Genomic DNA, 15,853 nt, shown 5'->3' on the forward strand with positions numbered 1-15,853 from the left:
GTGCCAATGCGTTTTAATTTTGAAGCTCCAAATTTTTGAATTGATAGCAAAATTTAGTATGATTTAACTAACCCGGTTCCGAGAAAAATATAAAACAAATTTTTATTTTTTTTGTCAACAATATCAAACAAAATCATTCGATAAATTTGTAAAATTAAATGGACCTTATTAGTTATTTCTATGTATATTTGCGCTTATAACTGAAAAACTCTCAAAATATGATCAATTTACATATTTTGGGCGTAGGAAAATGTTAGGATTATTCACAGTTCTAAACAACCTTCCACCAAAAAAAAAGAGATGGTTTTGTGGGAAATAAAAAATAAAAAGGCAACAGGTCAAGTGTAAGATTTGGGAGACCCACCATTTCATCGCTCAAGATTTCCCAGTCCCATCTCTTTTTGACGTCATATGTATCTTCCACTATTATTTCCTTCTTCCTTAACTTTATTAATCATTATCTTTTTGGCTAATTGCTTTTGGAAAACAAAATCAAAAACATTATCGAAGTTATGAAGCTACAAGAGAAAAACAAATGATCTAAACCGAGAAGAAGAAGAGACCATATGAAAAATTCGATCATTTATATATTTTGTATTGGATTTAGATTTACTTTTTAGTTACTATATATATAGAATCCTATACTGTTTATCATACATAATTACAAAATCAAGCTTTGACATGAATGAAATCATTTTGGTCTTTCTCTTATTCTCTTTTTCTCTTATTGATTAGCCAAACCTCTATAACAGAATGTTTTTTTTTCTTTTTTTTTTTGAAATTTTTTATATAGATATAAATATTTATAAAAATATTTCCAGATATATCATATTCGAAATATAAAGTTTCAATCACTTATTGAGCAATTAAATTTTATATGACCATGTGGCCGATGTATTCATGTATACATATTAATTTGATTTTCTTTTTATTGATTTCTTTCAAAGCAAATTGAAATTAAGTTTGGTCCTACCATTTTTTGTACAAGTTTTGGTTTCATATTTTCCACGACCTTCAATCGCTTTTCTCAAATAGTTGCTGATTTTTCAAAGAAAACGATCTCACCATGATCAAAGATAATGAGACAATTTCGCTTCTGTTTCATATAGGAAGTAATTATGATATTGTGGTTAATAACAATGTGATTTAGGACATGTTCGTCAATACTTAATTATATTTTCTGTTAAACAATGTTTGGGGAGCTGACCATCTCCAATTGTTTGCTCTATTTTTTACTCTAAATTTAGAATTCTCTATAAATAAAAGAGAGATTTGTTTCAATAATTGGCTTTATCTTTTGCTCTAAAATAAAAATTCCAAATATATTATATTTTAATATTTTATTTTAATTTTTCACATAGCTCTTTATTTTTAAAGTTTTCAATTTCTATCCACTTAATTGATTTTAGAAAAAATATTTAATAAAATCATATTATTAAATATAAAGTTTCATTATAACACATCAATAGAAAATCGAATGATTAAACATTTTCATTTAAGCATCATGAGTGTACTTCTCCCTCAAATGATCGACTAATGCATTTTAACGATAAGTTTAATCTAGTTTTTGTATTTTTAATTTATCTTTTCTTTTTTTTTTGTCAAACGTATTTTTAGTTTATCATATGTGATATTTATAACTAGTAAAAATTTTTCGTATAGCCACGGTTTAGCCATGGACATTCGTAGCTACTTTCATACCAGCCACGAATTAGTTACTAAAAAATAACGTGACAATTTTCGTTAGCAGATTCGTGGCTAAATATCGCTACGAAATTAATTCATATCTAAGTCGTTGCTATTTGCTACGAAATACCACGAAATTTTTGTGATTATTTTATTTTCAAATTTATTTTATTAAATAGCCATGAATTTGTCACTAATTTATCCGTGGCTAAACAAAAACCTAAATCTTAAAGACAAACTCTAAATTTATAAACTCTAAACAAAAATCTAATTACCAATGTATACCCTAATTAAAATTAAGATCCAACACTTTTATAAAATTCTTAATTTTTAAATCAAACATTTCAAATCTATACCCAAACCCTCAATTTAACTCCAAATCCTAAAATCTAAACATAAAATTAAAATTTTCATTATAGAAATTAAACAATAAACCATCAAACCATAATATAACCATTACATTTATATAAAACCAATATTTAAAACCATTTACATACAATCAGTTGTTTGTTAAAAAGAAAATAGCAAAATATTTGAAATCTAATCAATTTTTTAACCCTAAACCAAAACAGTAATGTCATTGTTTTTCTAATTTATTATATCTTATTTTATATTTTAAAATTTCAATTACTTTAGTAACACTGATTTTAATATAAATTTATGTATATAATTTGTTTAGGTATAAAATGATACTATATTAAAATTGAAGGAGTATTTTGTAAAAAAAATATAGACCACCATTAAAAAATTTTATTTGTAAAATTATCTATAAAAAAAAAAACTCCAGGCCGTCGCACTTCCGCCCCACCCCTCTGAGCCGGAGCTGTATACAATGCTTACGTGAAGATCAAAACAAGATAATTACTCTCAATATAAAAGTTGGAAAAACATCCATACTTACTTATAGTTTTTAAAAAAAACATTCAATTATTATAAGATAACATATAAGCTCCATTCCACATTTTACAATTTGAGGGACGTACTTGTTTTCTATATGCTACAAATATATACGAAAAGAACAGTAGGTTTCACCATCTGCCTATATCTTGAGCCCATGTCTTTCATTTATATTTTGTCCACATATATCTATATAACTATCTAAATTTTTAGATAAATAAGTATTTTGGGAATTTATAAAATATAATTCAAGAAAATTTGAATTTCATACTGCACTTACATGCAAGATTTTCCTTAGCAATATATTGATTTTGCCTATAGTAATAAAAACATTTTAACGCTAGTCGCGAGATACAACATTTGTTTATTATTTAGTTTGGGCGGTCCATGTCGTTATAACAATATAGTCGTCTAATGAAAAATGAGCTGATTTTGTTTTTAAAGTAAAATTTTGTTGTTATAATTGTGCCTAAATTTGTAATTTCTTGTTAAAATTGAAAAAAAAACGTGAAAATATGACTAATAAATTTATTGGCCATATATATATATTACATGTAATATGTTTGCTTTACTGAATACGTCCTTCGACCATCTCCAATGTATTTCCTTATTTTTAGCTTTATCTCTATAATAGAGGTTAGTTTTCTCTATTTTTTATTCTAATGTGTTCCTCTATTTTTTACTTTTAAAAGTTTAACTCTATTTATAGAAGAAAAAATAGAGATTCTCTATATGATAGAGAAAAAAATAGAGATTGCTATTTTAGAGATAGGAATAGAGGTGGATTAGAGTAGATTTGCCTCTAAAATAATGTTTAGAGACAAATTTGAGGTGGGTTGGAGATAATATTGCTCTTAGTAGACCAAAAAAAATGAATACGTCCTTTTCTCCTGGCAAATTATGCCCTTTATTTCAAATTAATCGCTAACATAAATCATCGTTAATAATCTAAAGCGAGCATGCAAAGGAATCATCTACAAGAAAATGATTACAATGCATGTTATATATAAAACGATGAGATCTACAAATTGCTAGTATAGGATAATCATTAAATTATTTTTCAGGGGATTTCTAGGAAAAGAAAGATACCTTAAATGAAACATTTTTCTCTTTTAAGGATGTATTCTTTAATTAGAACACATTGACCCCTCTTTTGTGCGAAAGGAAAAATTAAAAAAAAAATTATACACTAAAAGAAAAAGAACATTTCTTTAGTGAAGGATTCTCCGCAACTTGTAACCTAAATATATAGTCACTTAACCATATATTAAATTATAATCGAAGACAATTTGGTCCAAATATCGTACATCATGACTCATGAGCATCCAACTTTTGTTAAAGTATGGATTTTAAAGAGTTTAATTTTATGAAGCCTCCGTACTAGTTCACCTTTCTTTTGTTTTGTTTGATTAATAAAATGAAAATAAAAATACAAATAGGCAACTATTCTTAATACCACATACTATAAACAATTTTGATTTACATATGTAACTTTATAATATTATATACTACGAATAAGTTGTTTTATGAACCTAAAGGTCTCATAAATTACAATATATCTAAACGAGATGATTATTTAACTACTAGTTCTTTTTTAAACGACTGAGATTACGACGACATTGCATTGGTAACTAAATGTTAAGTATTATATATTAATCAGACTTACATACAGAATTGTTTCTTAATTTACCCTATGTATTTAATCAAGCCTCATATAGCCTAGAGTAATAGAGGGGGATGCGTAGCAAATAGAGAGTTGACCACTATTATTTGGAGTTATGTATGCAAAATTTTATGTTATTGTAATCATTCTAAAATATTTAATTAATGTAAAACAAGTAGGTCAGGCACATTAAGTCAAGTTATAAACTTTTTTTCATTGTTTATTCAGTCAAGTTATAAGCTTATAGAGACAACATTAAACAAAACATACCAACAAAGATTTTCTTTGTAACCTCGTAAGAGCATTAGATGATGACAAGAGACAAGACTTGAAGCTAAATGTTAATTAGGCTGTTTTTTCTAATAATAAAATGGGCCCCTCATTCCCTTAATGAAACGAAACAAAATGACAAATGAATATAAAGAAGTTAAAGCTATAGTATTAAAAAGAATATCATGTAAACGTTAACAATGATTAGTGTTAATTAAAAAGAAACCAACACAAAAAAAAAAAAAGACATGTTCGAGTGTTCGAAAAGACACTGATAACCCTTGTCTACTTATATTCTAAGCCTTGTGATTAGTGCTAAATTGCTAATTAGGGCATAGTAGTGGTTCTTTGATCACCATTAGCGCCGTTTCACACACACAAAAATAAAGAAAATAACAAAGGGTAGTCAAATGCAATCTGAATGATAATATTTTTTATTCTCACTTTTGATCAAGTGTCATATTCGATTTACTTCCACACACACATACATGACAGATAGTAGATCGGTTATTTCTTTACTTGAGGAAAAAAAGCAAATAATTCGTCAATACTATAAGGATTTAAGGAACAAGTATTTCTAGACATATAAATCTCAAATATAACATATAGTCTTTACAAAGTTGTATATTAATATTCTCTTTTGGTTCCATACAAATAACTATAATTATAAACACAACAATAAATTTATTAATTTTTAAATAAGATATCAAAATTAAATTTACTATATATCTATTGTAATTGGTCTCGTTTTTCTCAAATAAGAGCTTGATTGGTTCTTCCGCTAGCACCCGCCTAGCGGTCGGTTGCGATTGTTAGCGGTTGGTATCAATTATAGAAACCGCTCCATACTGTTTTGAACCGCTCCAAATCGCTGGATTTCAAAATCTCCGTCCCGCAGGCGTTTGCGGTTGCGGTTAGACTAAAAAAGCAAAAAATAAAAAAAAAACAAAAAAAAACGTTTACTTATTACTATATATATTAATCCTATACTTATAATCTTGTATTAAAATTTCTTTATTTTTAAATAATTATTTAGTACTTTATTTATGGTTTTAATTATTAAGCATGTTCAATTTTTCTAATATTATCATAATAATATATTGGTGTTTTTATATTTTTTTTAGTATATTTCTTATTTATTTTGGTCATTTTTTTTATTTAACTGCTACCGCACCCACTAGTTTAGCAGTCATAAAACTCTCTCAAACGCATCCATTTTCAAACGCTAAACCAGTCGTTCAAAACACTTGGTAACGCTTGAAGCCGCAACCGCCCGCTTCCGCAAACTCCCGCAACCGCAACCGCAACCGCTGCGTTTAAAGCAGTCAGGCCCTAAGAGATCGAAATACAAAATGGGTTAAACCAACATTGGGATGGAAAAAGTGTAACTAAGATGCATTGCACCATGACATTGATCGCGCTTTTGTACTAGTATGGATAATACGTAACTCTAACGGCAGTCTTTGACTGCGGATTTGGAAAATTTCAAGGTCGATCTGAATAACACCAAAAGAAACAGAATGCACAATACTACTTTGGACAATGCAGTCCACTTAGGCACTTATAAAGTGATAGAATTCAAAGGAGACAATACGAACATCAACCGATTTGTAAATGAGAACATCACCACTCCACAGCTACACCACAATCTTGAAACAATATGGCCATGGAGTCAAATGTTTTCTTTGAAAAAGTTCAGTTTTCGCCTCGCGTTCAGAGAAAACAGGGACAGAAATGTCATTGTAGAGAGACCACTTGTTACTTTCTTAATATTACACATTATAGTGCTATATTCTTCATTAAATTATCATATGGTTATTGATTTAATTCACCCTTTTTAATTAACGTTAAGTATTTTAGTTTTTGTTCTTTAACTTGTTTTAAAAGTTTTGAATAATAAATTATGAGAAAACAAAGACAGGTCTGCCGTTGCTGGGGGTACAACCTGTATTTTTCAATTGGTTTGTATCCATTTGTCCAAACATTGTTTCTTTTGTATACTTTTTGGTTTTCTTATAACTTTCTATGGTTTTTGGATAGAAATTTAAACTAAATTAAATATAGGGATATATGCACAAAATACAAGATTCATCACCTAGTATGAAGGATTTCGATCATCATACATGACCAAGTAGTACGAAACTGTTTACTTATATAGTTAATTTGATAGTTGAAGTAGAGAACTATGGAGAAGTAGATCCATCGAAATACTATACAAGTAGAAGCTCTTAATTATGAGGATCATATTTTACATTCATATATATCTCTGCACATTTTTCTGCTCAGATAGGGTAACTAGCTATTTCGTCGAAAACCGAGTAAACTAAATCCAAAACTTTCTGCCTTCCAAATAGATTTCCAACGATAAATACAAAATGGAGGCAGAAGCAACACATGTGGATGTGCTTTGCTCCTCTAATGTCTCTGGTTTACTCAGAAGGTTTGCTCTGACGCCTCGAGTCGATCCTACAAAACATAAGAAAACAAGCTAAACATATTACATCCAATATTCAACATGTACGAGCAAGAACCAAATCTATCATCACTAATTAATATTTTTGTTATCTTGGCGAAAACGACATCATGAAATGCATGCATGTTGCATTGTCTGTTTATAAATGTCATTATATTTGAGATGAGTATATATATAACTTGTAAGTTTCTTTCGTTTTTAGTTGATTAGTAAATGTCACTGCAAGAAAAAAAAATCTGTACGATATTAAATGGAAATACTATTGATGAATGTAATAACATCGTCAAAACAGTGAAAATATATATTACTAAGAAAAATGAAACTCTTGATATATTGGGCGAGAAAACTCCAAAACAAATTTTCATATGAAAAAAAAAAAGTGTAAATAATAAAGGGAAGTAGAAGGTCATGTGAAGTCTCATCATGAGTTCTTACTTTGTGCATGCGCTTCGATTTTCTACATGGCAGTTTCGCAGATATACCCACTTTACCCTGTCTTTTGCATTTTAAAATATTTAATTAATGTAAAACAAGTAGGTCAGGCACATTAAGTCAAGTTATAAACTTTTTTTCATTGTTTATTCAGTCAAGTTATAAGCTTATAGAGACAACATTAAACAAAACATACCAACAAAGATTTTCTTTGTAACCTCGTAAGAGCATTAGATGATGACAAGAGACAAGACTTGAAGCTAAATGTTAATTAGGCTGTTTTTTCTAATAATAAAATGGGCCCCTCATTCCCTTAATGAAACGAAACAAAATGACAAATGAATATAAAGAAGTTAAAGCTATAGTATTAAAAAGAATATCATGTAAACGTTAACAATGATTAGTGTTAATTAAAAAGAAACCAACACAAAAAAAAAAAAAAAGACATGTTCGAGTGTTCGAAAAGACACTGATAACCCTTGTCTACTTATATTCTAAGCCTTGTGATTAGTGCTAAATTGCTAATTAGGGCATAGTAGTGGTTCTTTGATCACCATTAGCGCCGTTTCACACACACAAAAATAAAGAAAATAACAAAGGGTAGTCAAATGCAATCTGAATGATAATATTTTTTATTCTCACTTTTGATCAAGTGTCATATTCGATTTACTTCCACACACACATACATGACAGATAGTAGATCGGTTATTTCTTTACTTGAGGAAAAAAAGCAAATAATTCGTCAATACTATAAGGATTTAAGGAACAAGTATTTCTAGACATATAAATCTCAAATATAACATATAGTCTTTACAAAGTTGTATATTAATATTCTCTTTTGGTTCCATACAAATAACTATAATTATAAACACAACAATAAATTTATTAATTTTTAAATAAGATATCAAAATTAAATTTACTATATATCTATTGTAATTGGTCTCGTTTTTCTCAAATAAGAGCTTGATTGGTTCTTCCGCTAGCACCCGCCTAGCGGTCGGTTGCGATTGTTAGCGGTTGGTATCAATTATAGAAACCGCTCCATACTGTTTTGAACCGCTCCAAATCGCTGGATTTCAAAATCTCCGTCCCGCAGGCGTTTGCGGTTGCGGTTAGACTAAAAAAGCAAAAAATAAAAAAAAAACAAAAAAAAACGTTTACTTATTACTATATATATTAATCCTATACTTATAATCTTGTATTAAAATTTCTTTATTTTTAAATAATTATTTAGTACTTTATTTATGGTTTTAATTATTAAGCATGTTCAATTTTTCTAATATTATCATAATAATATATTGGTGTTTTTATATTTTTTTTAGTATATTTCTTATTTATTTTGGTCATTTTTTTTATTTAACTGCTACCGCACCCACTAGTTTAGCAGTCATAAAACTCTCTCAAACGCATCCATTTTCAAACGCTAAACCAGTCGTTCAAAACACTTGGTAACGCTTGAAGCCGCAACCGCCCGCTTCCGCAAACTCCCGCAACCGCAACCGCAACCGCTGCGTTTAAAGCAGTCAGGCCCTAAGAGATCGAAATACAAAATGGGTTAAACCAACATTGGGATGGAAAAAGTGTAACTAAGATGCATTGCACCATGACATTGATCGCGCTTTTGTACTAGTATGGATAATACGTAACTCTAACGGCAGTCTTTGACTGCGGATTTGGAAAATTTCAAGGTCGATCTGAATAACACCAAAAGAAACAGAATGCACAATACTACTTTGGACAATGCAGTCCACTTAGGCACTTATAAAGTGATAGAATTCAAAGGAGACAATACGAACATCAACCGATTTGTAAATGAGAACATCACCACTCCACAGCTACACCACAATCTTGAAACAATATGGCCATGGAGTCAAATGTTTTCTTTGAAAAAGTTCAGTTTTCGCCACCAAGAACAGAACTTATGTGCGAATCTATTAGCCCGAAAGTCAATTTCTAGTCCTACAAATTGGCGTCTTTATCATTCTTGTCCTAGATTCCTTGCAACTTTTTTAAACAACGATATTGGTTATGAAGATTAATTAAGTTTTTAGAAGTAAGAAAAAAAAAAATTCCTCCTCTATAGTATTCTTTTCTTAACACTTGTCTTGCTTTAATTGATTTTATGAGTGGTTTTAAAATTAAAATCTAATTAAATAATAGAAAATATTATTATTTTAATCCTAAGATACTGTACTTATGAGTGGTTTTAAACAAAGTACATTAGATGCTCTTAACCTAACCTAACCTAAAAATTCGTACAACTAGAAAAACCTAACCTAACCAGTCAACATTCGATTCCAATACCGAGTTTTATATATATATATATATATATATATATATATATATCAATACCCTTTCACTACTAGTAAAAGAGGATGTAGAACGAAGGAAAACGGAGGCACATGATTACACACATACATCTCCACTAAACAAATGCATCGATTATGTGTTGGAGGGAGCACATTTCTTCTATCTTTCCCTAACCAAAAGTTTAGGTTGAGAGTTTTACTCCTATTTTGAGGATAATTAATTATCTTGTCTCTTTTTGAATTGAAACTCGGAGAGTCTATGTCCGTTTTGCTGGTTGTCTTTAATTTACCACGAACGCATTATACCGTCAAATAGTCGAATTATGTTCGCTCCCAAATAATTGAACCACCTACTTATGCTTACAAAGAATCCATCATCATTTATCAACAACACACAGTCTGATGGACTACATAATCTCTCTAAAATAACATTGTTCATATCTCCTCAATAACGTTTTAGTTTTCAATATATTTTACATTATGCGGTATTGAATCATTTCCAAAATGCATGAAATAATTACGGATGGATGGTAGATAGTTTTAGTAGACATTATTTGGTCTATCCGTCTAAGGTGATCATATGTTGCAGGGTTTCTGTGGACACCATCTAGTTTACGATGAATAGTAGATGTTTGTCTATGGATATTACATAGTCAGAGCCGACGCAAGAAATATTGGGGCCACAAACCCAATTTAGTGTTTAGGCCGAATTATTTTGTAAACAAAGGAAAAAAAATCAAAACGCAACAAGAGATCAAACTCGAGATTTCAGTAGTATTTCAATACCCCTAAACCACTAGACTAATGAGACTTTTACATAAATGAAGTCGATTAAAACATATATAATATTGGACCGCAAGCATACGCCTCACTAGCTTGCGGTTAGGGCTGTCTCTGTATATAGTTTATGGTGGATGCTATAGCATATGATATCACTAGTGAGAAATTTTATTAATTATTTTATTTTTATAAATTGTTCTATTCTATAAAATGATTAGAGTTTTATTACTTCACTTATTTTATTTGTTTCAATCTCTACGAAAATTTTCATTTTATTTGATTTTTGTGACCGTTTATCATGACTTTTTAATTTTTATTTATAGTTCTACTTAAGAAGAAAAATATAAGATTATGTTAATATTATTTAAAATATGAGGTTCCTCGAACTAAATTTTACAATATCAAAAGGAAACTCTTTATCATATAAAAGTGTATATTATAAGGTGGATTGTTGTCATAATTGATATACTTGAGGAAAATGTGAAATCCAAGAAAGAGTCAAATGCAATGTGCTAGAGAAAAAGTTGCATTGAACTAAGGGTGGCCCGGTTTATCATGTCTCATACCTACTACAATTAATTGCATTTTTATTTAAAATTTTATTTCACTCTAAGCAATTTAATAGTACTACATTCCACTTGATATTATGACAACTTCAAGATTAATTTTATAACACATGTAATCGGAATCCTAGATATGTTGGAACTTGAAAAATACGTTAGAAATATAGGGATGCACTAAACGGCAAACCTCACAGTTTCATGTTAGACTGTAAGTGCCTAAAATTGTAATCTTCACAACGGTTATGGATCTAAGAAAGTAATGTAACAATGTAAATAGATATATAACAAAACAATCGGTAAATGATAGGGAAGTGCGAAGAAATGATATAAGAAAGTGACATAATTTGGTTTCACGATAAATAAATAAACATGAGCATGCACTTTTAAGATCTAGTAGTGGAATCATATCGATGATGTAGGCCACAAAAGAATATAAAGAAAGTTGGATATCTGGTTCATATCTGTGCAGTCTAATAATCAATCCTAAAATATTTTAAAATATATATTCTATTTGGTGGGGGATCTAATAAAATTTTATAAAGATATTTCTGTTTATAAACTATGACGAAGATGTATATATTTGACAATAATTTGACAAAGATATTATTTACAGCTCATCACACAAATACAGGTTATCTAAGTAGGAGTTTTTTTTTCTTTCCAAAAAATACCTTTGTCAAATTATTGTCGAATATATACATGTAATTGGTTTATGTGGTCACATAGACCATCTCTAAACACTAGGCGCTCACGCAACGCCTAAACGACCGCCTAAAATTATATAAATTTTGTTTTAATATGTTTTTAAAAAATTTCACCAGACAAATTCAAATTTATAAGTTTTTCCTCCATATACATAATTTTAAATGTTCATATGTTGTTTGATATGAATTAAATTAAATTTTTTGTCTACCTTTTTGTTTATGATTTAATATTTTTTATTATTCTAATGCATGTTTTTGTATAATTTCATTTTTTATATATAATTATAACCAATTTATAATGTTTTATGTTGTAAACGTTTTAACCGCCTAAAATTACCTAGATCCCGATTAGGCATTCTAAGTGTTAGGCTTTGGATCACCGTCCGATTAGCGTCTAGCGGTTTTTTGAACACAATATCTTTATGAAATTTTGTTACATCCTGTATAATTTATTGATATTTTGTTCAACTGTAATATATTTAAAGATTTTTATCAAAAAATACAAAAAAAACTTTCGTTTGAAGATAGTAATTTGGATCATCTTTTATCGTAACGTAAACAATCACTTATATTATGATATGATTCTTCGAAATGGTAATCCTCTTTACAATTGGTGGATATTTATCTATTTTGTCAAATTTTGTTTAGAAATACGAATTCTGATCATTTTGAAAATGGATAATTTGACCTTTTACCAAAGAAAAAGTCTATTCGAATGCTGATTATACGCCTTTTACTTTTCGGTACATCTTTTAACACACGTAAAAAGGGAAAGGTATTATAAGACTGTATGTGATAAAAAGCTACTCAGCTCAATTTTTTGCAACATGCTTTCCTAACGGGAGACACTGTTTCATCTAACCTTTATTTTAGTTTTTGAATTAATTTACAGAAAAAAATATCCTCCGAAAAGGACAGGAGATGTAGTTTTCATTATACGTATGAGTTAGATCATAATTAAGAGACTTGAATTGTCAATGTATCACTTTGACACCCAAAAAAAAATGTCAAAGTATCACTATCCAAAGGAAGTAAAATAGCCTTCACTCAGCTTTGAACAAAAGAAAAGGAAAGAAGAAACGAGTCAAGGCCCATCAAAGCCTAGACAAGATATGTCGATGAATGATCCGATAGGCCCATGTCGGGTACACATAACATTGGAGACTGGAGTGAGGGTTGTCGGTGAAGAGGTTTGAATGCCATGTTCTATCGAATTTTGGCACAACCGGTTTTCTATTTAAAAACAAAACGTGATTCTTCTCTTTTAAGGTCTGATTCAAGACCAAGACATAGTCAATGTTGATTGGCTTAAATGTATGAAGATTTACCGGTCGGTCAAACCCGTTATGATCTCGACAAAATTAATTCTATATAGATAAATGTAAGAATCCTACGTAAACAAGTATAATAAGACTAGGATTAGGTTGTTAGTGATGCAACTCTTGCCATGGTGCATCGTATGGTGAAGTGGGATCAACGATTTGATTCTTCTTGTGTTTTTTGTCAAGCGATTGTTTCTTTCTCTCCATAGTGAATAAATTGTTGTTTGAAGAGCATACCTTAAGAGTAGCAGAGAATGTCGCTCTAAACTTGTGTCTGACATGAGACTAGAGAGTTGGCAATTAAATGATTTGATTTTTCTTTTGTCTTTTCGTTTTCCCAAGTTTTTCTTTTTTTTTTGTTAATTAATTTGCCTAAGTTTGAGACTACAATGATATAAAGATGGGTAAATTGATTAGCAAATCCTGCCTGCGTAGCAACGGAGAGGACCGGCAGAGGAAGTAAGAGAAGGGACGAGAGAGCCATGGGCGACCTGAAACCCCTCTCCTGCTTTGTACAATGGCCTGACTATTCCGCCAGACGGCACGAAGAAAGCTCCGTTCATGAAAACGTCTTTAGCCGTACCCCATTTCCATCTTTTAGAATCAGGTCCCGCACCCATTCTCTTCGTCACCTACATATGTATACACAATGTTGTATTCAAACACGACACTATTTTAAGTATCCATGGATTCTTTCAACTCAAAATCAATTGAGAATGAATATATTAACCCAAATGCATCATACAATATGTTAGGTCTAATGTTTTTTTTTTTTTTAATTTGAGATGATATTTCAGTGCATCATTTAAACTACTTACATATTACAATTTAAAATGAAGATACCTGTTTGTTGCTAGCTTTGTCGGGAGCAACGAAGTAGTTGCCTTCACTAAAGATAATTGGATTAGCACTTCCTCCAATCGCATACATTTGCCATTTCTCGTACCTATTGTTTGCTACATGCGCATACCCTCTCCTCACCCTCCCACACCATCAATCATAGATCTATGATCAGCTTTTATAAATTATCTAGCTAGTTCAATTAAATTAAACCTATCAACATATATACTCACCTAGGCATTCTCTCAATCAGACCCGGTCCAAAAGTATTGAATGCAATGGTAACTCTCATGATTTTATCTCCCATGTAATTGTCATCATGTCCGAGTAATATCACCTTCATAATAATTAATAAAATATCAAATTTATTTTTAAAAGTTAAAGTTATGATAATGTAAACTTACTTTATCATGCTGCGTGAAGTAGTTATTAGAAATAGTGATAGCCGTAGAAGAAAGAATCACATCGATCAAACCATCTTGACACCGAGAAAAGAAACAATGATCGATCCAAACATGTGTAGATTGAAAAACTCGTATTCCGTCACCATCCCATCCTTTGGAACCTGGTTTACAATCATGGATACTAATACCATGTATAATGACATGGCTCACTTGTTTGATCCTTAAGCATGGCCCGTTGGCTATTTCAACTTTTGCCCCTCTCCCATCGATCGTCTTGTAGCTGTTCACCATGAGCTCGCTTTTCAACACTATCACCATGTCACGTGCGAATGTGATCCATAGTGGTTTTGGTTGGGTCACCGCAAATCTTAAGGTTCCGGGGCTAGGGCTTGTAGGGTTGTCTGATGGGTTTGTAACCACGTAGATCGGCCCGTGTTTCCCCCCTACTGCGGCTTTCCCGTACCCTACCGCGCAATGTGCTAGGGCTTGACGGTTAGTGGCCCAATTAGGGTTTCTTCGCCAGCAAGCATCAATTACATTTAGTGATACCCTGGGGATGGTTACATTATTACTATGAGCAGTCTCTACAAGAGAAGAAGCGAAAGTTGCCAAGAGAAGTGAAACTGTTAACACGAGGGAAGCCATTTTCTTGAAAATGTGATGCTTGAATTGAAGTATGTGTGTGCAAATATCTATACACGAGTCACGACATATATGTGAGCTAGAGAATATACGTATACATCTTCTCTATGGACTTTTATGTGTGTGTGGGGAAAATGATAATGTGTAAGCGTGGAACACACGGTACGCTAAGTATTTTAGTCGGACGACGAACCCCCCTATATATCGCCCTATCTATTATGAAAAATATTAATACATTATACATATAAGTATCGGACATAATACAATATTATAACATAGGGTAGAAGTTCTTAGGTCCAAATATGAACCTAATCTTTCACAAAATAAACCTCAAAGATGACCCTTTAAAAATAGTTTATGTTGATGGATATATTGTCCCAATTTTTTTTGCCCTGAAGTCGCGTACAGAAATTGCTTGGGCCGGGCATATATAAAGGCCCATCATATTCGCGAAGGATAACGGATAATCGATGAGCTATGTGGGCACAACTACTCGTTACTCGTCTCGTACTCGTTACTCGTCTCGTACCGTCTTAAAAAAACAAGTACCCGTTGTTGTCAATCCAAGTATCAAGTAGTATAATTTAGATACTTGCAAGTGCAATTCAAGCAACAAGTAGTGGAAAAAAAATTAATACTCGGCTTGTTTGACCCATCATTCGTTATTATTTTACCATTTTATATATATATATTTCATATATTATATTAGTTTTAAGAACATAATTAAAAGTTACATCAAAAGTAAAGTAAAATTTAAATATGTAAAATTTTTGAAAGTGTTACTTGCAAATTACTTGCAAATTACTTGCAAGTAATTCGTAAATACTTATAAGTAACTCACAAATAGCAAGTAATAAGGCAAGGCAAG

The 15,853-nt window shown here is 30.6% G+C and overlaps 1 protein-coding gene across 1 annotated transcript; it reads right to left on the reverse strand.

Annotated features, from left to right (window-relative positions):
- Positions 1–13,124: 13,124 nt before the first annotated feature.
- Positions 13,125–15,183, reverse strand: LOC9329674 (probable pectate lyase 4). Its single transcript, XM_002893567.2, has 4 exons — positions 14,344–15,183; positions 14,173–14,276; positions 13,943–14,081; positions 13,125–13,731 (listed from the first exon to the last, which is right to left on the reverse strand). The coding sequence occupies exons 1-4, from the start codon at positions 14,986–14,988 to the stop codon at positions 13,513–13,515; spliced, it is 1,107 nt and encodes a 368-aa protein (XP_002893613.1). The 5' UTR covers positions 14,989–15,183; the 3' UTR covers positions 13,125–13,512.
- Between the last annotated feature and the right edge of the window lie 670 nt (positions 15,184–15,853).

The sequence above is a fragment of the Arabidopsis lyrata genome (genome assembly GCF_000004255.2).
Source record: "Arabidopsis lyrata subsp. lyrata unplaced genomic scaffold ARALYscaffold_1, whole genome shotgun sequence".
NCBI classification, from domain to species: domain Eukaryota; kingdom Viridiplantae; phylum Streptophyta; class Magnoliopsida; order Brassicales; family Brassicaceae; genus Arabidopsis; species Arabidopsis lyrata.

Bases quoted from the DNA above. Each gene is read 5' to 3' on its own strand.
- LOC9329674 (XM_002893567.2), bottom strand. From the start codon at position 14,988: ATGGCTTCCCTCGTGTTAACAGTTTCACTTCTCTTGGCAACTTTCGCT. The intron at 14,277-14,343 runs GTAAGTTTACAT...ATTATTATGAAG, and splicing joins ACTTCACGCAGCATGATAAA to GTGATATTACTCGGACATGA. The intron at 13,732-13,942 runs GTATCTTCATTT...ATACATATGTAG, and splicing joins ACAAAGCTAGCAACAAACAG to GTGACGAAGAGAATGGGTGC.